The sequence below is a fragment of the Takifugu flavidus genome, chromosome 16 (assembly GCF_003711565.1).
Source record: "Takifugu flavidus isolate HTHZ2018 chromosome 16, ASM371156v2, whole genome shotgun sequence".
Taxonomy (NCBI): domain Eukaryota; kingdom Metazoa; phylum Chordata; class Actinopteri; order Tetraodontiformes; family Tetraodontidae; genus Takifugu; species Takifugu flavidus.
In genome coordinates, this window is record NC_079535.1 from 6,000,345 (window position 1) to 6,027,552 (window position 27,208).

Below are 27,208 nucleotides of genomic sequence, written 5' to 3' on the forward strand. Positions count from 1 at the left end.
TATACAGTATAGGCGACACAGAGGGTGTTTTATACGCTGTGCAATGTAAAGCTGTGGCACAGGCTGTATGAAAGCCAGAGAAATACAAAGAAACTTCTCACACAACATGCTGTCACTATGACAACCAGGCAGAATCATTTAGCCTGATCTCTTGCTATTCCACACAGCGCAGAAATCCAATAGCGTTTAAGTCTTACGCAACCGTCTGCTGATTCACTTTGCAGGGCTTTTATCACATCTGAAAATAAAATTCATAGAAGAACAAATTAGTAATGATCTGTGGGTTTGGAATCATTTTGCAGCTGCCGGGGGAGTTTAAGTAAAAACTAGTTTAGTTCCCTTCAACCAGATAAAGTGGGCAAGTTCAAGACCCCTGCTGGCAGCTGAATGGTGATGAAGCGTGGCTCACACAGGCGGCTAATGAAACCATATCAGTCTACCATGCAAACCAAAATAAGCAGCAGGGGTTTTAGTCTCAGTCCGTTTTCATTAATCTCTGAACTTGCACACTGTCGTGATTCAGCCACAAATCATGAGGTCTAATTTAACGCACACATTAAAGGCAACTGTTTCATATAAAGACGCTTAAAACGCGACGCACGGCGCTTAATGAGGAAAAGAGATCGTTTCTGGCCGGGTTGGTGCCAGCTCCTTCCCATTATTAAGGACTTTGCGTGCTATCACACGGACGCTTCCCGCACGTATCCTTGCGTGATTGAAGGGAAACTTCTTTTGGGAAGTGCAGGGACTAGTTTGGGTCGACCGTGCAATGAATCGCGCTCAGTTCTGGTTTGCAAGGACGCAAAGTGACAGGTTTGAGAGAATGTCCGCCACCGGTTCACAATATGATCCACGCCGAGCGCAATTCAATCCCCTTTTATAGCAAGAATGTTGTGTTTTTACTACTTCGCGGAAGGATCTAATTTTCTCAAAGCGAGGGTCGACACATCCGCCCAGTTTTCCGACGTTTCATCCCCCCCCCTCCCGACTTGAAAATGGAGTTCGAAGAAAGCAGATGTCTGATAACTTCACCAGGAAATTTCACGTCTAGATCGTTTTGTTCCACCGGCGGGTGTTAACGCCGAGAGCAGCTCCGCCGTTTCCGCGGCTTTGGATGCCTTTACTGCGGAGCCCTCGGACACGTTGACGGAGCGGCGCTCCACGGCGCTTTTTCAAGTGTTGTCCAGGACCTAAAGTTGGCGAATGGATGCTCGGCTGCCAACCATAAATAACCCACCGAACGCCGCCGTGTGTAACTATTCCTGCGTCTCTTTGGGGGATCTTGTAACGTTTTTGCCGTGAGGGGACCCGCGTTTGTCGAAGACGATGATGCCGACGGCCTATTTGTTGTGGTGGGATTTTACTTCCAGGGAGGATAAAATGAATCAACGATTGTCATCGCTCCTCGTTTCACGTTAGTTCCAGCCAGCGAAGCTAACGTTAAGCTAACGCCGCTCTTGGGTCGCCCAGGGACGCTTATTTCGGCAGAGCCGACCCGACGTCGTTTAATCACCATTCAAAACGGGGCTGCTTTCTATATGTTGAGGAAAATGGTGATATATGTGGTATTTTATCCCGCCGTCACTGCGTCGTCGATGCTATTGCTAGGATTCGGATCTCCGTGAGGAAAAAAATGAGTGAAGATTCAACAAATCCAAACAACGAGTGAGTGCATTTTAATGTTCCATGTTTATTTCTTCCATGTTTATTAAGGTTGCTGCTAATATATCCACGACTTCCCCCCCACAACACGTTATGCGAGTTCGTGCTCATCGAGCTCTCATTGACATTTATAACCGAGCAGTGTTGTATTTCATCACCATACTTTATTAATATTTAGTAACACATTCTAAGCTTTTAGTCCAGGTAGACGCACACTGTGTTACTTTTACTACAATAAAATAGTTCACGGACAGCTTTGTCTGTTCAGGGACACCATCGGAAGTCATTTGGTAATCTGTTTATTACTATATTCTCCTTTTCTGATGAAACAAATGAACGAGAATGCATTTGAAATTGTCTATTGTGCGGGTGCACAATAGACATTTAGGGTTATAATGTGTAACAGGACAATCGTACGGCCACTTTATAGAAATGCTACGTTACAAATGGGTTATTGAGGAGATATTGCGGGTTCCCTTGCGGGTAAAAAAGAAATACACATTAGCGAAGCAGTTTAATTGTGGTCGGGACTTTTCTAATTCCATAGTCTGCTCTGAAATGCGTGTTTGCTCTAAACATGATCCGAAAGCTTTGTGTCTTCAATCTTGGCGTCGTCCGCCATGATTTCAGAACATAATCGTCGATTAAAACGCCGACCGTGTTCGCATTAGCTCCGATTCTCTCCAGCCGCGAGCTGCTTGGGATCGATCGCGGCGACGTGGATATCGAAAAACCTCAACATGCCTTTTTTTTTTTCTCAATCACTCTCATTTACATATCACAGCCTTCATTCATAAAAAAAAAACCGTTTAAAAAGGGGCATCACGCACACCGGACGGCATCACGCAAACCCGCAGATCGAGCTGGTGTTGCGCGGATATGAGCCGTTTCTGTGCGCGTCGCGCCCATTTCGGGGCTTTGGAAGCGGTATTGTTTTAATGGGCTGATCTCTTGTGTGCGTGTTGACAGTCAGTGAGAAATATCTGCTTTGGGAGGTGCTGCGATCACATGACCCCCTCCATTCATAAAGTACCTGCCTGCCCATTCACAGGGCTGCACACTGTTTCGCATTGCACCGATGATCACATTTCCTGCATTTGCCGTACAATGCGCCGCATTAACGCCCGTTTTTGTGTCCATTTCTCTTTTATTCCAGATCATTTAGCCGTGTTCTGTTTTAGCCACTCCCCCCCACACCCCCCCACAACTCCTGTGAAAAACATATTTGTCACAGAGGAATTCATATGCCCCTTTTCACCCACTAACATTGTCATTGACACGCGACATTATGGCTTTAATACCGAGATGTTGTCCCCCCCCAGGTGTGCTGTGCTTGCTTTTAATGTAGCATTCTTTTTTTTTAATCCTCAACAAGGAAATGGATAGCAAATTCTACTGAGAAATGGTGTTTGTAATGGTGCAGGGAGCTGGTTTCCTGGTAATGTGTGGGTTAACCTAGCATGTTTGATATCCGAGCTCTGGTGTCTACAGCACGTCTTTCGCTACACGGTGAAATGAAACCATTTCTGAATTCCCCCGGGACTTTTTTGGGATAATCTAAAGGACCTTTTCAGATCCTCTTTAACGATCGGCGGTGTTGCGCAGGCTCCAGTCGTGATCAACGTGGCTCGGCCGTGACGGATGACGTGTTTGAAGTATTGATATGATCCCGCCACCTATTTGGTTCTCATGCGGTTCATGATAAAGGAGCGACATAGTGTTCTGCTGTATTGTCAAGGAAGCCCCAGATCTCTGGACTGACTTCCTGAAATGTAAAATAACCTCAGCCTTTAAAAACAAAGGGAAGCTTTTGTCTGAGGTTCACTTCAGTGCTTGTTTTATTCTGTTGAGGGGTTTATTTAAAGGCACTTTCTCACTCTCTGTGTGTGTGTCTTTATTCTAATGTGAATTCTGAAGGGTTAACTCCATTTTGGATAATCACTTTACCCTGACTACTACCCATTTCCTGATCTACGGTCACAGAAGGGGAATCAATTCATTCCCAGAAGTGTTTATGATATAATACAATACTTATTAGTGTTGGGTTCTTTTAATCTATTATAACATCCATCCATCAATGCATTTTGCTTGCAGTAAAGTTTATAGCAGTAAGGTTTTCCTTCAAGAACTTTGTTGTCAGGGTCTAATTTCTTTAAGTTTCCCCTTATTCAACTCCCGTATTCCTGTTTCTATGGTTAACCTGACAACTCATCTTTTTATCTATCAATGTGGGTGTTGTGATCTTATCACCTGAGGCTGGTTTGTGCTTGGACTGGTGTTGCAGAGCTTTCCAGACGCCCCCCCACCCTCCCGAAAACCCCCATCATGTACTAAAACAACAAAGGGCAGCCAGCTCCTTCAGCTGTTGGGGCTTGTTCTTTATGGCCTGGGTAATTGGCTATATCCTGTTGGCCCTTATTCTAAGCTGCATCATTTTCTGTACTTTTTTCTTCTTTTTTTTAAACAACAGTTTTATTTGAAGTTATTGTCTCTTGAGTATCAACTCCCTGAATGCTGCAGCGAGCTCATCTGAACTGCAAATGTTCTCTTTTGAAAGTGCGCTCAGCTTTTGCTTCTGTTTTCTGATGGGGAAGTGTTGGCTTGTGACCCCGGCCTGCAGAGATACGGGGGTTCGTTCACACACCGCATTCAGCACTTATTCAGGGGTTAAGGTTTGTATTTGACATTTGTGAATGCAGCTGTGTTACTGAATCAGCATCAGGAACTAGTCTACAATTGGTGAGTAGTTCGGATGGGTGAAAATGCAACTTGACAACTGCATCTCCTCATTTTCCAAGAACTTTAAGAATGTTGTTAAATGAGGAGCGGATATGTTTGCTGGACAACAACATTTGTCACAATTAAAGGAACAATATCTGTCTTTTTGACCCATTTGGATCCCTCCAACTGTTGACCTGGCTTTTTACAGGGACTGCATATTCAATTCCCATGGTTGGATTTAAGGCCTCAATTCTGTATAGAGTCAGTTCCCCTTTTTTATTATTTTCATTTCCTCTTTGTGTATTTTAAGAGCAAGCATGATTGCACACATATCTGACTTACAATTCAACTATATTTCAAAAGAGAAACTGTTTCTAAAACAACCAGACTTGGAAAATCTTGCACAATCCTTCCTATAAGGGTGTGGATGTTGAAGGCCGGTCGCTCGGGTTTAAGAGCTCCGCTGTTTTATTATTTTAAATGTCCGTTGGTCAAAGGTCTCTTGAAGCCATAGCATGAGGCCACTTAAGTTTGTTTATGCCTAAATGCGCGTCTGGCCCTGTGATTTAATGTTGATGTGTAAATTCATCCCAAATTAATGTATCAAAGGTTAATGCTGATTTCACTTTCCACTGCATATCACAACATCAGGGATTGGGTTTTTTTTGAAGTCTAAAAGTAGTCAGTGATTCCTTTTTGGTTTTCAGTGGATAAAAAGGTGTTAGCATCAGTGAAGAAATGGAGTGGGGGGGGTAAAGTCATCAGGCTGAAATGTGATCCAGACCCCATTTGTGTTTCACTACCAAAATGCAAAAACTGAAGTGAAGTTTGCGATGGGGGTGTCCTGGGGTGTTTGGGACGCACGAGCACTCTGCTGTTATTGCCTTGTGAGTGTTTCCCCTACAGTTCTTCTCCTGTTAATCCCAGTTTATGCTTCTGCATCTACGGAGTTGGGGGGGGGGGGGGTAGTGCATCATCAGCGGGCTGTCATGTCCCATGCACCGACAGGGGTGATCGGTTCACCAAACGACATAATTTCTGCTTGCCGCTTTTCCGACTTTTCTTCGCATCGTATCGTAACTTGTATCATTTTTGGCCAAGGGGAGCTAACTTCGTTCACTATCATTTTATCATCATAGAAGCTCGTCATATTGGCTCATTTAGACACATTTCAGCTAAATGACAAATGGAATGTCCTGTTTGTTTGTGCTCAGACAAAGCCTGTTTTCTGACTGTTTTTTTTCTATGAGCAGTGTACGGTGTGTTGTTTGCTAACCACACACTTCCCAAGTAACTCCAAAATGACTGGCTGTAAATACGAGCAATGGATGTTGCTCCCCTTCCCTCGTTTGGATCTAAAGTTAGCGGAAAAGTTATCCGGCGAACCACCAGCCCTCTAAAATGGTGTGCCCTGGATCGCTCCGGTGGGTTTTTCTCTTCTGTACTGTGCGTTTATATCACAGCCATCTTAATGGGTTCTACACTATGAATCTTGGACCCACCCAACAGTGCCGTAAGACTGTACCTAATTCAAAAAAACAGGATCAATGTAAAGCGCTCCAGCCCGTGCTATGCATCACATGAATGTGGTATTGTAGTCATGTGGTTATTGTCACAAATGCTTGTTGGTTTTTATGTCTTCATCAGCACATCCGCATACCAGGCCTTGTGTGCACTCCTTTGTCAGAACGGACCTCTGATGTTCCCAGACGCTATCTCAGTGCCTTTGAGAAGCGCTTCTAGCTATTAGCGTCTGAATCGTAGATGTTGTTTTCGGTTGTGGTGCGCACAGGAAAAAAAGGAATCGAGGATGGGACTTCAGAGCGCTGCCATGTTCCTTTCCTGCACGACTGCAGAGACAGTGATGTAATGTAAAGTCAGACGCTCAATCAAACATGTAGAACACATTCATACAGCTCGTCCTGAAAGTGTTGGCTTCACCTTTCGCTGTTTAAGAGTAAATAATCTCACGTTGATTTAGCCAACTGCTAACGTCCTGGGACAAGTGCTAAGCTACTTACACTGCTAAGCTAGTTACAGCATCAGCTCACTTGCCTGGGCCGTCCTAGGTCCATTTGGCCGTCTCGCACTCCAGCTTAAACCACAGAATGAAACCTGGAGTGGTGACTGGTTGTCTTGTGTTTGCAGTCTAATAACATTTTCTGACTGAATGACTGCAGCTCTTGGATCTCTTCATCTGGAAAAGATCTGGGTACGAATATTGTCGTGTATCTGTATTCTATTGCTGTAGCATCAACGTGACCTCCTCACCGCACGACATGAAGCCACGGTTCTTAATAAAGCTGACTTTGTGCTTGCACCGCATCTGAAGAAGGGCGTTTTGAGGAAAAACTGGAAGCTCTTTGACTGTGATTCCTTCTAAGATGGACAAATAGGTCGGTTTCTGATGTTATTCCTGTGAACAGGGAATGTCGTGATGGTTTCAAACTTGTCATAACTGTTTCTCTTCACATGCACAGACTGTCATCATGGTTTGGCAGTTTATCCTTTCCAAATTGCTTCCAAAAAGTAGGCACTGGGGTCCCCGGGGGACTACCCTTGCACCAGAGAACATCAGAGACGTAGCCAGGGTTGAAATTTACGGTCTGCCTTTTTATCTTTCTGCTCTCATGATGGTGAACACAAGGTTTTAATATTCTCAAAGCTTGTGGTTTGAGCAAGGATAATTGCTAAATGTGGATTTGATTGACATTTGAGGCTCGTTTTGTGGCATCGATACACATGTGGCGTTCCTTTGATTTGTTGTGTCCCGGAACGGTGGCACCTCAAATGTTAGCCTTTGGGTTTCAGGCCTAATCCAGTAATATAGGGATTGGTTCTGAGATCCATGTTAAAGTACCGGTTTGGCATGTCTTTGCTGGTTTAGGTCTGTCTGATTTGGACTAATATGATCCAGTAATTCCTGCCTGTGACACATGCATGCAGGAGTGACTGGGATGAGCTAATTTGTGTCATTAAGTGGTCTTTGTGAAAAAGACGAGAAGCAGAGAAGATTGGCTTTTTTTCTCTGTTCTCTCTCTCTTTTTTTTTTTTTTTACTGACTCAGTTTGTAGCTAAGCTGAATGTTCTTGTGAGGAAGATGACTCACCAGCCCGAGGTGCAGAAAGGAGACGGGGCGAATTTCTCTTTCACTTCTCTTTCTATAGCACATCAGTTTTTACAGGAGATAATGCACAAGGCTTGTGATGCTGGTCGCTGCACTCTTTCCACATCATTCCAGTTATTTTTATTATCAGTTCCCATTAAATGTGGTGTCCGCGTAGCTGGTCTCATTTTTGAAATGCAGATTGGAATCGTGGCAAACTGGCCTGCTAGTTTGCATTCCAGAATCAGATGTTATATCCCAGAATGTGAGCTGTTAATTTCTTCAATGAGGTGTGAGTAGTGTACTCTTTGGTGTTTTCTGTGCAGCTTTAGTTCTTTTTTCCCCCTCCAGTGATGCTTCAACTATTTCTAAAAACTCAAATAAATGAATATAAAACTCTCTCCATTTGATAGTAAATTAAAAACAGCTTTCCTCTGGTTTGATACACGGGAGAAATGCTGAAGAAAACAAATGATTGGAAAAAAGAAGTGTGTGTGTGTGTGTGGTGTGTGTGTGTGTGTGTGTGTGTGTGTGTGTGTGTGTGTGTGTGTGTGTGTGTGTGTGTGTGTGTGTGTGTGTGTGTGTGTGTGTGTGTGTGTGTGTGTGTGTGTGTGTGGAGGGGGAGTTCTCCCCTTTTTGATGCTAATGAAAGGAGGAATGGTTTTCCAGCTTTTAACTTGCAGAGTGTGTCTCCCCTGCAGCATGCTCCGCTGCCTAGACATTGTGACAGGACAAAACTTCAGGCCTGGGATCCAATAACGTGAAATTTCAGCAGAGAGGCAGCCATTGTGTGGAGACGGGCAGCCGGTGAGAGGTTGGGTAGAAGGGGGAGCTGGACTGGCTGAAAGGGAGGGTGACTTGGCGAGCCCCCAGGGCTCAGGCCACATCCTTTCTCCTCTCCTCTCCTTATTCCTCTCCTCATTCCTCTCCTTCCTCTAGTCCTTCCCTCATTACCCACCCGACAACACCAGTGTCTTTGCCTTCGCTCCACCTCTCTGGGGTGGTGTGCCTAAGGCTGAAAGGGGCAAAGCATGATGGCATGCTGGAGCTCAGTAAGCCATGAGCCGGAGCAGTAAACAAATGGCTACTTTGTCAGCTTGGAATGGTTGTCCCAGGATCCCCCTTCTCCACCACACACTGGAGCAGCCGGCCACAAGAACCATGCTCGTCTGTTTTCACATGCTTCTCTTCTCCTTTTCTCCTCTTCTCTTCTGTTCACTTCTCTTAATTCAATTATCAGATGTTTGTTCGGACCACATTAATATAATGCATCATTTAAAGAGAATGAATACACGAGGACCTCCTCTTGGCATAGCACAGGTCTCCAATTTAAGAAAAGATCCTGAAATATCTAAATAGTTATGGAACTCATGTGAATTCAGGATTGTACCACCTTAGTGGGTTCCTCAGCCCTTCATAAATGCAACACAAGCCAGTGGATGTCCTGTTTGGAGCTAAAAAGCCACCTTTAAATGTGAGCAGGGGCGGTTGATGGCACCCTAGTTTCCCCATCCATAGTTTCCAACTTGTACCCCCATTGTCCTCATTTTAACCCCCCCTCAGATTTTTTTCCACCCCTCCTTTTGGTCGGAAATAAAGTCAGTCATCCAGCAAAATAACTTGACATAATTTGAAATGGGGGTTTCTTTCTTTCTGGAGTCGCTCCCTCCCTCTGCCCCCCCCCCCCCCCCCCGCACACAGGCCCAGGCCAGCTGATCTGCTTCCGCTCCCAGTTGTGTGCCCAGTCAACTGTGTGCTCCCAGCATGGGGTGTAGAGGCCGGTCTTTTGTCTCTGCTAACCCATTTGTGTGTATTTGTTCAAACAAGTGAAGCTCAAATATCCTTTAAGATATTAAAGATTCACCATCACGACCACAGAAAATGTGTTTGTATACCAAATACACAATTAAAAGATCATAGCATTTAAATCTGTTTGGTTGAAATGGTTTTGGTTATAATTGAGTTGGTTTCAAAAGTGAGTATTTGATCGTCGCGCGTTTCCCGACTCTATTGTTTTAAGCTAGCTTTGGTACCGTGGGTATAAAGCCCCCTCAACTTCCTCTCTGGGACCGGCCCCCATCTCCGAGTGTCGTGGCTGCTGGCATGTGTGCAATGGTAGGTGTTAAGGGTCAGACCCTGGTCATTGTGCCCTGGTCATGGCTGAGTGACACCACCGCCTGCCTTCTGTTCACCCGAGGGACCCTTGCTTGATTGACAGCCCCTCCTGCTCTCATCACCCGCATCCTTTATTGGGGCCATCAAGGGGTCCAGTGCTGCTCCACTGTTAGGAACGTTTTCCTGCTGTGGCGGGGGTACTTGTCCACGGTGTTGAAAGGTCGAGCGCGATTTTGTTTTTCATGCACTCTCCTGGATGTTGCTCAAGGGTTTGGGCTTTTATTTACAGTATACTCCTATAATAATGATGCTTGATGATGATTCTTGACACCCTTTGTCATGTGCCCCTCGAGATACTTAATGCTGTCCTGTTGGATCACCTAAAACAAATGTTACTGGATGCCACACATGTTGGTTAAGCCTCTGGAATCACTTTTCTCAGCCAGATAATGACAATGGTTTGTCATTTTGGCCCTTTGATGGGAGGACACAGTATCACCACAGTGTCAATGGATGGTGGGAGTTTTCACAAACTTGGGCTTCTGTACAGACTGGGTTGTGAGAATGACATGTACACGAGCAAGACTCCTTTGCAGACCGTCATATTTTTTCTGTGGTTATGCACGGCCGAGAGGGGAAGGGGAGTATGTTGTCATCTGTACAAAAAAGTTGTGTTAATGTGTTTTGTGATTTTATTTTCTTTAGAAACAACCTAATAGTAATAATCCAGCTATATATATAAATATATATAGAGCAGGCTGCAAGCTTTTCCAATTGTGCAGAAAACAAACCAAACCTTTGGATGATGTTTCTGCCAAGGAAAGGGTGTATTTGTTCTTTTGCTGGTGTAGTCATCGCCTGGTTCTCCTCAATCACAGGTTCACAATCATGTGAACTGTGATGTCTACCGCCGTGTGTCACAGGAAGTTTTACTCTTTTTCTGTTTTCAGAATACCCTTGCTCGGCTTTAATAAGTTACCAGGAGGTTCTGCAAATTGTAGCCATCAGCACACACTGACCTTTGTCATTTCCGGTGGCTTGATTCAGCCTCTGCTATCTAATCGGGAAGCATCTGAAAAGCACAGCAGGAGGAGGGAGGGAGGGAGGGAGGGAGAAATTAAAATGTGGCCCACACTTTGTACTGATTTACTGGAACCAATATTGTGATACCTTCATTTCAACAAATTTTACTGGGTGGCAATTTAGGTTTTACCATGTTTACACAGTGATCCTTGTTTATGTTTCATGTCTGGAAATCAGGTTTATGTATTTTCAAGTTGTACAAATAAAACGGCAACATTATTTGACCTTATATTGGGTCAGCATTTTCAGGACTGACTAGAACGTGTCAGAGGAGCAGCAGTAACTGAAGCCTGAATTTGGCCCCTTGGTCAGTCACCTCAGACTGAGGGTAAACACATATCAGCCGGCTTCGACTTTTCAAATTTAGGCCAGCAGTTTGTTATAGCAGACAAATGTTAGTATACAGTAAATCCAATACCTTGCTAAGTATAATCTGAGCTTTTGTGATATCTTGAGTCTACAAATGTATTCACGTACATTTAATTCTGACCAGACGTCCAGTTGTGATAGCTACTTTGTGGTTGAGAATTAAAACATTATTAAGAATAACATTTGATTTCCCCCTTTCCAGCACAGCCCGTTGTGATTAGTCCTGAGATCCTGCCGTTTTTAGTTCTAATGCCTAACCTACATTATGTTTTATCTTATCTGTAATGTACACAATCTACTGTTACCTTTATACCTCTGCTCATAGTGTTGAGGTTGGCTGCATGGTCTCATTTGTTCTCTACACACTCCTGCAACAAGATATTCCTCGATTCAAGGGCATTTGGTTAATACGCTTGCATACAGTCACAGCACCATTTATTCCCTTATCCATTATTATTTCTGTAATACCAGTTTAATCTGTGGCAAAGCTTAATTATGTTTGGTGATATTTTATGTATCCTTGTTTAGCTTATGATGTCAGTAATATTCGAGTTAAGGACTGATCGTGGTTGCTAAAAGCAGCTTTCTCTCACAGCTTCCTTCCTAGTCCTAATTTTCTCCTTCCTTCCTGTTCCACAGTGACAGTTATGCACGTGTGAGAGCAGTGGTCATGACTCGGGATGACTCCAGCGGTGGGTGGCTGCCCCTGGGGGGCGGAGGCCTTAGCTGTGTCACCATCTATAAGGTCAGTCGGGTGGATGACAGCAGCAGCACCCACAGTGGAGGCAGCAGCAACAACCTCAGCCCCTGCAGCCACAGTCCCAGTCCAAGCCCCAGCCCCAGTCCCAGTCCAAGCCCATCCACTGTTGAGTTTCACATCAAGGGCGAGAGGCTCAAAGATAAGTTGGTAAGGAACCCAAGCTCATTAATATGCGTGACTTTGAGGTTTTAATGCGGAAGCAAGAGGTGGTGCCTTCTCTTGGATGACGTCATCCTCAGGTTTTCCTCTCAAATTTCGTCTCTCTGCTTCGCTCAAACGGTTGCACATGCAGGAAGTGGCTGTTTGGCTTTTCTCAATGACACAGGTGTCTGAAAGTAGAGAGAAAAATAACAGTGTGGAGAACATGGAAGCATCTGTTCATGACCATACAAACACATGCAAATCTTCGAAGAATGGTGACTTTAATTTCACCAGTAAATGATTGACTATTGTGTAAATAAGATGTTGAAAACAAGAAAAGGCACTGGAGTCTATTTGGTCGTGTCTGTGAATGTATTTTGTGAATCCCAACCTTTTTTTGAGCCTTAAGTGTATTTGAATACAGAAGTATGGTTTATCTGTGTGTAAGTGCAGCGATGCAGCACAAAGTGTCCCGGTGATGACTCAGCTGCCTCTCCATATAGCTACTAGTCACTCCTCATCTTGCACCCCCCCATCCTGCTTTTTCTGTCTCTGTCTTTCTTCCTCACTGTTATGTGACACTGTTCTTGGCTGATGACTGGCTCGCAGACCACGTCTCTATTTAAATAGTGGTCTAGCCTCCTGACTTTATTGTCAATGATTTTAGCCTGTCCTGCAATAAATGTAACCAAATGTTCAGGTCACGAGCAGATCCTGCCAAGTACAGGTTGGTTTCTAAGGGTATGTGTTACTCTGCTGTGTAACGTTGATACTTCCTCTTCTTTTGGGATGGCTCTGCACTCACCTTACCTGCCCTGGCTCCATGGAGTCTCACCTCCGCAATCAGCCCCGTACCAGCCAGTCCTGTTCACACCAGCTCTGTCATCCTCACGCTGTGCGTGAGCACACACGTTTAACCTTTGCCCCTTTTGATCTCGGGGAGGCAGTGACACGAGAACGGATACCGAGCTCTTTCACATGTAGCAAAACGATGGTGCTCTACGTTGGCAACAAAGTGTGTAAAGCAAATTCATCAACCATTGCCTTTTTTCATGGTGTCGTTTAAATAAAGGACATATTTTAAAACATTCTGAGAGAAAGGTCATTTAAAAACGTTCCTCAGTTATGTGAAATGAACCATAATTTTTGAATGAATTGTGTGGTAATTAAAACTCTGTGTTGTAAGGTGGTGCTAGAGTGCGTCCTACAAAAAGATGTGGTGTACAACAAGGTCACCCCCATTTTTCACCACTGGAGGATCAACGATAAGAAGTTTGGGCTGACCTTCCAGAGCCCCGCCGATGCTCGTGCCTTTGATCGGGGGGTGCGTCGGGCCATCGAGGACATTGTCCAAGGTAGGTTTTTACGTACGTTTACGTTGGGGTCGAGGTAATGGTGATCGTCTCCTAACATCGTCACACAGTTAAGTCTGAAAAGCACCAGTGTTTTATCCTCTTATGAATGGAGCAGGAGGACTGCAAGTAAGTGTCTTAATGGCAAGATGAGACTTTAAGTCTGGTTTGTAAAGTACTGTTGAACATACCGAGTGAATGTGTTTCACGACCTGAAGTGCAGCAGTGCTTTTTACTTTTTATTTAAGGACAGAGACGGGAATCATGTTTTCAATTTAATCTCTACCTTTTTAAATGTTCAGCTTTGTTCATTTCTTCATCGCTTGATTGATTAAAGCAAAACATATTTAAAGAATGGAGGTTGAATGTTCTTTAGTCTGATCTCCCTGCACACCCAGGTACTCTAGATTTCCTCTCTACTACTAAATACTGCAGCTCATTCCTGTGAATGTACAACAGCAGGTGATGGCAAAGTGTGTCTCCACCATGCCTACCTGCCTGCCTCTCTCTCTCTCTCTCTCTGTGTGTGTCTCTCTCTCTCTGTCATGTGTTCTCTCAGTGTTGTGTAATTTCTCTTCAGCTCAGGCAGGTTCTTCTGTATTCCTGTTGCATCCTTCTGCTGGATGTCTGTGTGAATGTGTGTGGCGAGAGAAGAGACGGATGGAGTGAGAGAATATGTTTTGCCCGTGTGTGTGTGTGTGTGTGTGTGTGTGTGTGTGTGTCAGCCAGTCTTGCAGTTCTCTGTTGCCATGGCAATGCTGTGCACATGGCTCAGGCAGCTTCACAGCCCAGCACTGCCAGAGTCGTGCTGCAGGAAGCCTCTTTGTCTCTGCAGAGGAGAACTGTACACACACAGAAGAAGCATGTGAATCAGATAGATGAACAGTCTGAAAGACTCACTGGGTTTAAGTCGGGCTCATTGAGTACTTCTAGTCCTTTCTTTAGAAGAGCGTGCAACATTATGCACGTCATATGCACACATAACTGCAAAGAGTCTGTCCATCTGATGGCTTGGCACTTCAGACAGGGCCTTGGTGATACTTGATAGTAGAAATACACACCATCACATCAGTTTTTTCACAGTTTTTGGTTCTGGGATGTATATGCACAGTACATGTGCCCTTTAATCAGCCTCAGACCTTGTGTTTCTGTAGAATGGGGGGAAAAAATATTACAAACACAAATCTTTGATGCTCCAAAAGTAGACTAATGTTTCAAACGCATATTTTGGGCGTGGAAATGGCACGTGATGCTTTAGTCATGTGTAGGGTACAATTTTCTGGCCTGCTTATTTCACAAACTTCTCTGGCCAGCTGACACAAAGCAGCTTTCAGTGCTCCAATAGGTTCCAGTTAAAAAGAGAGAAGCACTGACCTCTTCCACCATAAAGGTTTCTGCTCTTCTTAAAATGTAATCATATTTTTTGTCTCGGAACCATTCTTTTCCTGCACTTCTTGAGGGCTTCATTCGTAGAAGTGGTGGAGTCTAGAGGAATGTCTGACTGGGGTCGACACAATGGGATTTGTGCCGGAATATTCCAGATATGAGCATTCACATGCAAAAAAGACTGCTTGTTTTGTGTCATTTTAGTACTTTTATTCCAACAGCAGGTATCAGACGTGGCTTTGTTATCTCCTTTCTAACAGTAGTAAAAGGGATTGGGGCAAAATGTCACTTTATTACGTTTTACTGTCCAACAAAGTGGAAGGAGATCTTTGACTGTCTGCTAATCATAGAACCATCCAGCAAGTGATAACAAAGCTTTTAACTGACTAAGAAAGCACTGATGGAATCACTATCCCTCTCTTAAGGATTTGTTGTGTTCAGTCATTAACTCGAGCTTCCGTGCTTAATTGTGGACTTTGGAATCGAGGTTACAACGTTCCATCTTTACAATACAGCCAGTTTTATGTTAGCGAAAATGCACGTCTGTGTCCATTTGATTGTTGTGTTATTTGTATTTCCTCTTCTTTCACGATTGCCTGTAAATGCAGCAGTCTAGTTTACCTTTTATTAATTTATTAATTAAGAACGTTTAATGTTTGAATCTTGCGATGAGCAATAACATGGCAAAACATTGAGCTTTTTTATTAGCTGGCAGCAGTTGCCGTCTGATTCGAATCATACCAGCCAGTAAGATTTCCTTACTGTAGAGACAAGGTGAGTTGAAGGAGATGCTGACTGTATGAGCAGATGATGAGCTCATTTACCAGCTAAGATTGAGGTCCTCGCTCTTCTTATCACTTTAGTCAATTGTTAACAAAGTGTTGCTTGTGTAGAAGGTTACAGAGCCTGTGTCTGACACGGCTCAGCCTCTTATCTGACTTGCTGGCTTTTTATTTGTGGGACGCTTGATCACAATCTGAAATCCAGCCTTTATGGTATTCCGTTTTAATAAACTATGTGATTATGCATGTCACAATATCATCGCTCAAACGATGATCATTTCCTTTATTTAAAACAAATGGCACCGTATATTTATTCATCTGTGGGTTGTTTGCTTTCTCTTTTAGGTTGTCGATCATTTGGAGATGGCGACACTCCTGAAGACGGACAAGCAGTAAGTGAAATCGAGAGTTTTGGCTACTCTGCCCCTCTTATCTGCTGGTCGTCTTTGTTGACAGGTTGAGATAAATGAGATTTACATGTATGACACTCATTCGTGATCGTGGGCGGTGAAGATGGGAGTGCTGCTTTCCTGTTTCTGTTGCAAAAGTTCCTCTTTAAGGAATCAGTCTGAACATACAGGAAATCCAATGGGACTACAGTTGCTAGGCAACAGGGTCTGGGGGGGTAGAAGTGGGGTGTTCGCAAGGTTCAGTGAGTGAGCCACCGTGGGTGTCACCATGGTGATTTGGCATCCCAATGTTGCGGTTGGAGACCTGGGCTACAGACAAAGACAAGTGAACCAGTTGCGGGTGCTGCAGCTAAAGAAGCTAGCACATACCAGCACAAGTTCTGAGGTTAGCCTGGGTTCTGCTTCTTAACCCCCCCTCCCCCCTGTGTGTGTGTGTGTCTGTGTGTGTGTCTACTAGCATTTATGACCTATCCACCCACACAGAAACAGTCAGTAACATAAATGTGCAACATTAGTAACATTAATATCTATAAAAAGTAGTTACAGGAGCATAGCGAGATACAACTCCTCAAAGTGTATCATTTTGATGCCACAGGAGCAAAACAAAAAAGCCAGAGTGTCTAATTTAGGTCTGGCAGGAAGTTTTCTCTTATCAGTTTATCCACAGAGGTTTTGTTTGCAGCTGACTTTTAATAATGTCCCTCATTTACAAGAGACTTTCAGACTGGATTGGCCTTTTTGAGGAAATTGGTTTAAAGGTCTCGTCGATGATGGATTGGTATCTGTTCTTGTGTGCAGAAAGCATGACGGGAATGACAGAGTAGTTGAAACTGCAACAGAAAGTAGAACCGGGACAAAATGGCTAACCAGACATTTAGCTTAGCCTCTCCTTCTTGGCTAGGTTTGTCTGAAAGTTCTAAAGTCTTTAACACTCAAATCACACAAGGAAGTTGTGAAACAAAAACACAAGTGGGCAGGGCAGAATCTATGGAATTTAAATATGACAATCCCTGCAGTGAAACAATCAATAAAAGCCTGTAATAACCTTGGAATCTCGCTGTTGACTTCTCATAAAGCTAGTTTGTTTAGTCATCAGGGCTTCCCTGAAACAGTGGCTTTTGTTAAAGTTAAAACCGCTTTGCTTTTCTGCCATCTTTGTTTTAAATGTCTTACAACACACAAACACAACAGCATTACACATGTGGCAACAATATGAATGATTAATACTGTTATTTTGAGACATATAAATACATTTAAGTGTAAATCAGGAAGTGCACCAGTGGCAGGCAGCTGATGTTGTTAACCTCGGTGGCGTTGATGTTCTCAAATGAAAAGAAAGAGGAATTAAAACTGTGGCAGATGCTTTGTTGACAGTTGGGGTTTTTTTTTGGGAACTTGCACATTGTGTATGTTTTCAATGTGTGTGCCAGTCTTTATGGTGAACATCCATCCATCAGTGGCGAAGTTCCAGGTTTCCCCCGGTCTCATCTCCGTCTCCATCTCTCCTCCCCTCCTCTCCTCTCCTCTCCTCTCCTCTCACACATCCACATCTCTGGGGTCAGCTAAGCTCCAGATTGGCCCCCACGCATGCCTTTGAATAGTGGGGCTTAGGCAAGTGCTTTAAAAGGAAGGCAAGTCTGTTTCCCATTTCACCTCCCACCCCCCCTCCCTACCCCTCACTCCTTTCTTTGGTTCTCTCGCATACACACAGCTGTCATCTGGCTTTTTAAGTTCTGTGCTGCATTTCTCCAGCTGGAGCTGGTTTATGACATTCCCTTGGCAGACTGTTTGGCCTCTCTCTCGCTCTCTCTCTCTCTCTCTCTCTCTCTCTCTCTCTCTCCTCTCTCCTCTCTTCTCTCTCTCTCTCTCTGTCATTTTTCCCTATCCTGTTCTTTCTCTCCCACCATCCTTAACTTCTCTCTTTCCCCCCACAGCTGCTCTGAATGTGCGTTACGCCGCTCGGTATGTTTGGCGGTAAAGAAAAAACAAAGTCACACACGCGCACCACGTTTCAGCATTATGAGGGGGAGAAGTGGGGATGAAGAAAAAGCAAGGGGGGGAAAACAAAGTCAAAGGAAGCATCTCTTAGCAACCACAGGACAGTAATTACTGTAGCAGCAGCTGGGAGCAAACAGATTTCCGCTGTGTGTTAAAGCACTGGCGTGGGCTACTTTACACACAGCTCTGACTAACCAGAGCCAGCAGCCTCCTCCACATGCAGGGGGAGAGGAGAAATTACCCTGCTTCACTCAGGTAGGGGGGCTGGTGGGAAAAGAAGGGACGGTGAGCCAGCATGTACGAGGTCTGAAGGCGCTGGAACCGTATTTGTGAAGGCATCCGATAAGGAACTGGAGCAGTTTTGTTGAGTGTTGTCAAGTTACGCCTTTTACAGTTGAATATAAACTAATTTTTAATCCTTGTGACCCCTTTTTTTAATTGCCAAGTTTTGCTGCCTCAGAAAGGTCTGAAAACGTCTGGCATTGGTTGGTGTTGACTTGGCATTTGGCTGCTCGAGTATGAAGTCCAAGGAGATATCGATGCAAATGAAGGAGGAGTAATAAAACATAAAGCTCCCAGCGTGGGACAATTCAGCAGTTTGGTACATTCAGAACATCAGACTGAGAATCCTTGGTGGTTAAAGTGGACTTTGACCAAAATGCTCTCAAAAAAACTTTGGAAGCGTATTAAAAACAATAAGATTGTTTTGAGGCAAATAATTAAAAGCTGTCACTGTCTAACTGTGATTAAATCAGAGATGCTGTCTTAAAACTACTCAGTAGAGTTTAAATTTATAAAGTCAAAGCAGGAGCATAAAACGGGCGTTGAGCTGCTTTGTAGATTTATTGACAGGATTTCTCATCTGTGCCAGGATGTGTTGCCAGTTTTGTGGGTAAAAAGCTGCACGACCATATTCTTGTGTCTTGTGCAGTATTAAGTGTGCAAAAACCCCCTGAAGGCACCGTTCTGAGCTTCAGAGTGCAGGAACAACTCCACATTCATGGATCGGTTTGAGCAGGATAAGGATTCTGGGTTCTGGTTAGGAGCGCGTGTTTTGCACTGCAGAGAACATTAAAGTTGTACAGAAGGTTGTGCTGAACCAGCTCTTGATGGACTAACTATCCTCCCCCATCTCTCATCGCCTCCTCTGCACGCATGAATCACGAACACACACCACTTTCACTGCTGTTGTGACAAGTGCTGAGGAATTACTTTTATTTGTTTGTGCGTTCGCATTTAAAATAGAAATACAATTCCGAGTGAATGCCACAGTTTTATTTAATGAGGTCTCCATCTTGCTGGTGTGAAGAGGAAGTTTCTTTCTAATTATTGTGTTTGAAGGGCAGTTGAAGGAATGCTCACAGTTTTCAGGGTTTTTCTTTTTTTTACTTTTCACATAAAACCTCTTTTTAGGCCAATGTTATAGTTATGATGTTTGTGGAAACACATGCAAGGCTGTTGGGAACTTGGAGTTTTGAACAGAAGGGGCCTTGAGTCATCAGCACACAGCAGCCGTTCGGCCAAATGTGGGTGTGATGTGCCCCCTGGTGGTCACAAGTGGACCTGACCGCAGCCTACACAACCTGAGTCATACGGTCATAAACATGAATGATCTCTAGTTTAAAAACGTAAAAAAAGAGGGCTGCTGAAGTTTTCAGCTGGCGTTTTATACAATTTATGGAAAGGATTTTTTAAGTTGTGTCAGTTTAGCTTTGTGTTGACTGCAGTGTTTTATGGTGTGTTTTTTTTCCACCCCTTTAGCTGTGTGATGATCCCTCCACCATCTGTACACCCATGAAAGAGCCCTTCTCTCCCCTGAACCATGTTGTCTCCACTGAACCATTTGGGGGCTGCTACGTCCGTGCACAACCTTTTGAGGATTTCCCCTCCAGCAACCGCCGTTACCTGCCTCCCCAGGTCTGTCGCGCCTGCATTTAGCCAGTCTCAAAGCTTCTGAAAATACCAGAAATAAAGATTGGGTTTGGCTGCGCAAGTAGTGACCTTCTCTCCATTTGTTTTTATTTCAAAGGGGGCGTTTAAACCAACCCGACACGTCAGTTTTCATATGGACGAGGAGGAGATTGTCCGCATCAATCCACGCAAAGACGTGCTCATCCGGGGCTATGAAGACTACCGCCACCCTCTCATGCTAAAGAAGGAGGCCGACCGCGACGACCTCGACTTCCCCACCGCCTTCACCAAGCTGGACAGTAAGAAGTGTGAATACCTTTTCCCCGACGGTCCCGGCGGAGACTCTCACTCTGGCCCTGGAATGGGTATTGGACCAGGTATGGGACTGGGTCTGGGCAAGGACACGGCTATCAAGACTCAGCCCTCACCTCTGCTGAAATCTAAGAAGGGCGGCGGCGGCGAGAGGACGGCGAGCGATCGCGTTGCATCTACTGCCGGGAGATGTTCAACCACGAAGACAACTGGCGAGGGCAGTGTCAGGACGCCCCGGACCCCATCAAGCAGTGCATTTACAAAGTCAGCTGCATGCTGTGCGCGGAGAGCATGCTGTACCACTGCATGTCTGACTCCGAGGGGGACTTCTCAGACCCCTGCTCGTGTGACACATCCGACGAGCAGTTCTGCCTGCGCTGGCTTGCACTGGTGGCGCTGTCCTTCATCGCGCCCTGTATGTGCTGCTACCTGCCCCTGCGCGCCTGCCACCACTGCGGCGAGGCCTGCCATGCTGCGGGGGCAAGCACAAGGCCGCGGGGTGACCCCCCGCCGCAGACTCTTGGACACCCTCTAGCTAACACAGGAAGTGGATAAAAGCGGAAAATTAAAAGCCGACATCCTTTTTTCATTCCCTCTCAGACGGGGCGAGGTGTTGTTGACCCCCAGCTCTGAGGGCTTTTGGAGATTTCAGTTTGTGTTTGTCGTGGACAAGCAGGAAATAGAGGACACACCTTTATTTGTGGGGGCTCTGAGCATCAAGCTAAGTTCAGGAGCTCGATCCAAAACGAGGAGGCGGCATCAAGATTAACAGACTTGGAGATGTTACTTTACACACTTGTACACAGACACACACACACACACACCTCACACATTCAAGCTCATCTGCCGACACAGCCGGGTCACACTCGTCAGAACTAACGTGTGACTCAATGAAGGAAAATTCTTTTGTACAAAGCGACAACTTAACTCCGAAAAGACGACACAAATATTCTGTATTCAGACAACCATACTTATTTGAGTATGCTAAAAGGGATCTGTTCTGTTTTTCTTGTAAATTTGCAGTTGGGTAACAGTGGTTTTCCTTCATAGCTTAAATATTTGCTGAGAGTATAATTACTAGACAGAGAAAGCTGCACTAGAAATGCTCCCACCCCTCAAGAAAAGGCAACACTCATTTTGCGGTACATTAACCACCGTATATAGTTTAATGTGAACATTTGAGAAACGGTGCCCGATTTTCTGTATTCCTTCCCATCAGATGTTAAAAATACTCCATAAGGCTGCAGCTCCACTCTGAAGGTACTTGGTAGAACTTTTCTTGGATAAATGAGCACGTTCAGGAGGTGATTCAGACCATTTGATTGCATTCCAAAGTTAAGGGATTGATTTCATTTGTAGGGAAAATATGGTAAATCTGACTTTACCGCGCCACCAGTTCCCCAGAATAGTTTTCCAGATCATAAAAAAAAAAATTGCCAATTGAAACCAATGCATGATAGTTTGATTCCCTTCAGTGGATTCGATTCCTGGTCCCGTTTTTACTGCTGTAGTAGAGATGTTGGTATCTTTGGTTCTTCATTGTTCTACTTCTGCTCATTTTTTTGGGTCATTATTTCTGAAATGTTGCTCAACCAGCAAGTTTTTTTGTGGTGAGTAAAGGGGTAGCGGTTAAACAACAAGGCACTTAAACTGGGTGATTTCTACAGAGAAGCCCTCAGACCTTAAAATTCCTTTCTAAACATAATTGAACATCTTATTTGGGATGGGGAGAACCCACCTGGAAGCACTACTCTCCGAGCTTTGGTTGCAGCACCCTCTGCAAATGTCCGTGTTTGTCTCACACATTAGTCTTTTCTTTTCTCCCCTCCTGTGTAAATGTCCTACTGCATTATTCCTCACAATTCCACCCCTCCGTGTTTCCATTTTCCAGGCGGCGAAGGATCGGCTGCATTCTTCGCGGGACGCCGAGTATCTTAGCAATTAAACTAACACAGATGCTACGCGTGTGTAAGTGTGTGTGCATAGGTCTTCCTATGCACTGTTGAAGCTCTGAGTGTAAGCTAAGTGCACACACTGTTCCCTCTAGTTTAGTCAGTGAGGAAAGGTAAGATCCAGGGACCCCCCCTCCCCCTCCCCCGCTGAACTAACACACCAAACAAACTCCATGATTACTGTACTTAATGCTGCAAGACTTTAAAATGTCGATCTTTAACAGCAGAAAGAGTCTCCCCTCACTTGCTGTCGCTCCTGACCAGAACCAGGCTCAACCACATTGTTACTGGAAGAACCATTCCCCTTCCCGGCCAACCTTCTCTTTGCCCTCTATGCAAACTTCCTAACAGGAGGAACCCGTCGAAATCTGCAGACCATCTGCAGAAGACTTCAATGCTATTATAGGTCCACGACACGCCCTGGTACCAAACTCCAGACACTTGTAAATACTGAACGCTATATTTAAATTGTGATGATAGCCCCATCTTTGAACCGTTAAAGATAGAGGTGTATTTATCATTGCTGTCAGTGTATACCGTAGCTTGGACTGACAGCATTATGTACATAGGTCATCCTTTAGTATTATTTCACATTGAAAAGTAGAGGGCGTTTGTGATGGACATGAATCCAGCTTCTAATAGAGTTCTCTCTAGTTTTGTACGGTAGAAGGACGGTAGTGTTAACACGGTACAGTAGTGGCAGTCCACTCATTAAAAGTTTTAAATATATATGTGTGTATATATACATGTATGTACATATATATGTGTCTGCATATCTATATATATACACACACGTATATGTGCGTATATACACATACACAAGTGTGTGTGTATGTATACATATATAAGCTCATACACGCATATGTATAAATATATAGCTGCTAGATACAATCACTAATTTTACTATTGTCAAAGAAAATTAGCTATGAACGACTGTTAAAGCCTAATTCACCAACAGCATCGAACCATGAGAGTGAGGTCTTTTTTTTAACGTCTGATTGCTCTGAGCGGTTGAAGTGGACGCTTGTGCATGCGTGTGTGGGTGCACGAGTGTTACTACACAAGCATTCTCGTGTGCCCACGTGTGTAGCGCGCGTGCCGTGTGTGCGTTAAGTTTCCTGCGCATGCGTGTGTGTTTGTGGGGTTGGTGTGTAACCAAATGTTTGGTTGGTTGTCATTTTCTCCTCTTGGAATTGGATTGTCCTGCGTTCTTGCAGGCTGAACCGAGGGTTGATGAACCTGATTAAAACTTGCTGGCTGAGAAGCAAAATGTGGGACGAGCATTTATACAAAAGGGTAGAAAATGCTTAAATAACTCATTCTACATTAACCAGCACAGTGCAACTTCCTGTCATGTACTGTTTTATATATGCAACATGTGTCTGTCTGCTTTAAAAGAAAGTATATGTATAAATATATATATATGTGTGTATGTATACACATATATACACACATATATATACATATATACACACACAGGTATACGTGTGTGTGTATATATACGTATACGCACACACACACTTTTTGACCTGCAATTATATAAGACTTCAGTTTTAACCACTTTGCTGCTAGTCTTTTATCCTCTTTGAATCTTGGAAATTTGTGCATATCTTTGGGAATGCAAACAAGTGTAAATTCTTGACATTGTGTAGATTTAAAAAGAGAAATCTATATAAGCCAATTTCTCTTCAGTGTATTGTTTTAAAAAGATTACTTTTCACAGCAGTTGAGTGGTTCTGTTTCAATTCTCTGACGCTTTGGTGCACTGACGATATACTGTATGTATGCTTATATATTTTTTTCCTCCACCTTACAGCGCTTGATGTAACATTTACGTGATTAGTTCGGAATAGTGGAAAACATTTGTGTTTTGAAACTTGCAGTATAAATGGTACTACTCTTAACTATTCTGTAAACACTGCCTGTTTTCTTTCTTTCACTACTCTGTGCATAACTTTGTTCCCCGTGCATCCTTTTTTTGTTTTGAACTTTTGTAGTGCCATCGGCTTTCACGACAACCTCAGAAAAGTGCCTCACGTCCATCCTAGTTTCCATTTTATAATTTAACATCTTTACAGTTCTGTTGTTTTTTTTCCACATTTAGTTTCGAGAATACCAAGTATATGATGTAAAATTTATAGTCCCAATAACTCATGTCATAGTTGTATTTTCTTTATACAGATGTAGCTCGTTACTTTCATAAATATATAATGTAAATATGCATACATATGTTTGTAACTGTTTTTATGTTACATCATACACTTGTAATTTGACATATCAGATAACATTATCATAATAAAATGGTGAGTTTTAATCTTTTGCTGTGTGGGTTTTATTGCCTCTTTTAGTTGATTTGTTGAACATTAGAAAAATTCTGTACAAAAGAGCTGTACAAAGGTGTGTGTACACACAGACAGACACACACATACAGTATATATTTTTTTTCAGCCAGCATAAACTAGCAAAGAAGATAATAATTGGTGTCTATGCATTCATTGATTTATAAGCAATACTTGAGCACTACAATATTAAAATGATGATTTTTAACATCGTTTATATATCGATTTTCCACCGTGTGGCGGAACCATTGCAGCGGAACATTAGCAACTGTCAGGTTTCTCTTCGGAGCACATTCGTGAGAGGACCGGAAAAGCAATAAACGCATGAGACGCAGTGGTGCTGCCGCATTGACTGAACATAGAACACTAATGGATGGACATTCCCTCTCTAGGTTTTCGTCCCCGTAACTTCGGGATGTGCCAAGGACACAAATACACGTACCTTTTGTGCTAATTCAGACATGGAATGTGATATTTTGGACTCCCTGGAACAGCTTGGGTAAGCTAATTTATGCCTAGCGTGCCGCAATATTGTTTTGCAAGTACATTCACGCTAAATCCCAAGTCCAATTTTGTCATGATTAATTTGCAGGCATCACAGCATAGCTTATAAAGACTTTCTTTCAAAATATTGGAATTAATTTTCTTCTGTCGTCCGTAGCTATGATGGCCCCCTGTTGGACGAAAAGGCGCTGCTCGCAGCCGCGGCAGAAGGTTTGTCTTGTCCCGAGTATGTGGATCTCTGCCGGTGGCTCACATCCAGCTTAAAGCCGCTGTGTGATCTGAAGGAGAACCTTACTTCTGGGCCAGGTGAGACTAATTCAGCCACGCTTGACTCTTAAAAAGTAGCGCATGTTGGAAGTTAGAGGGGAAGAAAAGACAGTTACGTACAGTTTTTACTTTTTAAAACTAAGTTTACCCGCGTACTCCAAGGAAAATATTTTTCTTTAGAAAAAAATAGTGTACCGGAAATCTATCTCCATAGTTTTTAACGTTTATGTATTTTCTTTGATGATCCAAAGTTGTTTTTGCAAAGAAGTTTAAAGTGTTTATGAAGCACTTACTAAAGAAACACAACATGTATTTTGTCTCTCTTCTCCGTGAAGATGACATGGACGGGCTGCGGACGGAGTTGAGTGGCTTCCTGAAGGAGTTGCACTGTCCTAATGACATTTCTGGGATTCTGAATGGCAGCGAGTTAAAAACAAAAGACCACCTCAAATTCATTTGTACGTTTCCAGTCGACCTTCTCTTTTTAACCACTCCCCTCAGAAAGACGTGAATTTACAACAGCCACTCTTTTCTTAAGTGTTTTTGAGCTCAGAGCTCCAGGCGGCACGGATGGTGAGGAGCAGACACATTGCAGAGAGCCGACAGGAAGAAAGTCCGATGTGTCAGGAGCTCCTGTCAATCTGTGCCATGCTGAATATCCCAGAGCCCAGAGGACTGGACACAGCAGGAGTGTTCTCTCAAGTCCAAGACAGGGTGAGAGTGTGGAAATACTCACCTGGTCTAAAAGACAGGCTGTAGTGATTGTGCCCTTTGAAGAGTACCTGTCAGTAAATACTAGATATTAACCTTTCATTGAAACCATGTGGTCTACATCCTCATGTCACTGATGTTCTGAATCCTGATCATTTGTTGCAGGTCGAGAAAATACTTGAAGATCTTCCAGACGGCTCTGTCGGAAAGCCGGTGCTAAAGAAATCACCAGACAGTGACCAGTGGGTAAGAACGGGAAACTCCTGTTTTAGCTCACAGACACATCTTAGGATTTAATACAGATAATCGACGCCTACAGGAGAAACTGGACAGCATAAACGCAGCTCTGTCGTCCGAGTACGAGTGTCGGCGCAGGATGCTGATCAAACGTCTGGACGTCACAGTTCAGTCTTTTGGCTGGTCTGACAGAGCAAAGGTACTTCGTATAAACGTGCAGGTAGCTCAGCATTTGTTCACTCTCAAGACTGTGGAAGGGCTTTTTTCTAACGTTTGCAGGTGAAGGTGGACAGCATGGCGAGGGTTTACCAGCCCAGGAGACACGCTCTGAGGCCGCAGTCCGCTGTGGACATGTCCAAGCTGCTGGCTGCCAGAGAAGACCTCTGCAACGTAGTGAAGACCAGCAGCGGCTCCAGCAGGGAGAAGACGGTCTGTGCTGTGAACAAGGTACGGGAGAGCTGCCCTGCGTACCACTCAGCTGCTGCAGTCGGTTTGTTTTTCAATTTTACAACCTGGTTTTGCTGTTGCACCAACAGGTGTTGATGGGAGTTGTTCCGGACAGAGGAGGACGTCCCTCTGAGATAGCAGCGCCGCCTCCTGAGATGCCGCCCTGGCAAAAAAGACAAGATGGGGGAGGTGGAGGCGGCTGGGGAGGCCATGGAGGTCAAGGTCGTGGTAGAGGAGGAGGAGGAGGAAGATGGAGAGGAGGTGGATGGAACCAAGGTGGACATGGAAATTATGGAGGACATGGTAGACATGGAGGGAAGAGAGGCCGGTACAAGTATTGAGTGTGACTGATCTTACCTGCTGTGTCCAGGTTTTATATTAAATACAACCTTCTTCCTCTAACTTTTTAAAAACAACAACCCTCATTTAGCACCAGTTTGTATTTTTACTTTCATTAAGATGCTGTGAGTAGCACATTGATGTCTATATGTTTTAATATGTGAACTTTAGTTTCCTGGAATGATGTGTAAATGTTCATTTCAACTGAACCTCTGAAATGTTCTGGATTTTTTAGGGTGAAATGCCAGCTAGAATATCCGACACTTTTTAATGATATTTAATAAATTTAGATTTCACTGAACTA

General features: G+C 44.0%; 2 protein-coding genes across 2 annotated transcripts; both read left to right on the top strand.

Moving 5' to 3' along the window:
• Nucleotides 1–749: 749 nt before the first annotated feature.
• spred1 (sprouty related EVH1 domain containing 1) lies at nucleotides 750–24,374 on the top strand. Its single transcript, XM_057058183.1, is given in 8 exon segments — nucleotides 750–1,665; nucleotides 11,696–11,963; nucleotides 13,144–13,312; nucleotides 15,823–15,869; nucleotides 19,647–19,802; nucleotides 19,915–20,242; nucleotides 20,245–20,574; nucleotides 20,577–24,374. Coding segments are annotated over 8 exon segments (1,365 nt in total). The 5' UTR covers nucleotides 750–1,633; the 3' UTR covers nucleotides 20,612–24,374.
• Nucleotides 24,375–24,682: 308 nt separating this feature from the next.
• Nucleotides 24,683–27,205, top strand: fam98b (family with sequence similarity 98 member B). Its single transcript, XM_057058184.1, has 8 exons — nucleotides 24,683–24,898; nucleotides 25,061–25,209; nucleotides 25,506–25,628; nucleotides 25,709–25,884; nucleotides 26,047–26,127; nucleotides 26,201–26,317; nucleotides 26,398–26,565; nucleotides 26,655–27,205. Exons 1-8 carry the CDS (start codon nucleotides 24,861–24,863, stop codon nucleotides 26,904–26,906), a joined length of 1,104 nt encoding a protein of 367 aa, XP_056914164.1. The 5' UTR covers nucleotides 24,683–24,860; the 3' UTR covers nucleotides 26,907–27,205.
• The last annotated feature ends 3 nt before the right edge of the window (nucleotides 27,206–27,208 follow it).

Excerpts from the sequence above, each read along its gene's own strand:
- fam98b (XM_057058184.1), top strand. The coding sequence starts at position 24,861 with ATGGAATGTGATATTTTGGACTCCCTGGAACAGCTTGG. Across the intron at positions 24,899-25,060 it reads GACTCCCTGGAACAGCTTGG|CTATGATGGCCCCCTGTTGG; the intron begins GTAAGCTAATTT and ends TGTCGTCCGTAG. Across the intron at positions 25,885-26,046 it reads TCTCTCAAGTCCAAGACAGG|GTCGAGAAAATACTTGAAGA; the intron begins GTGAGAGTGTGG and ends CATTTGTTGCAG.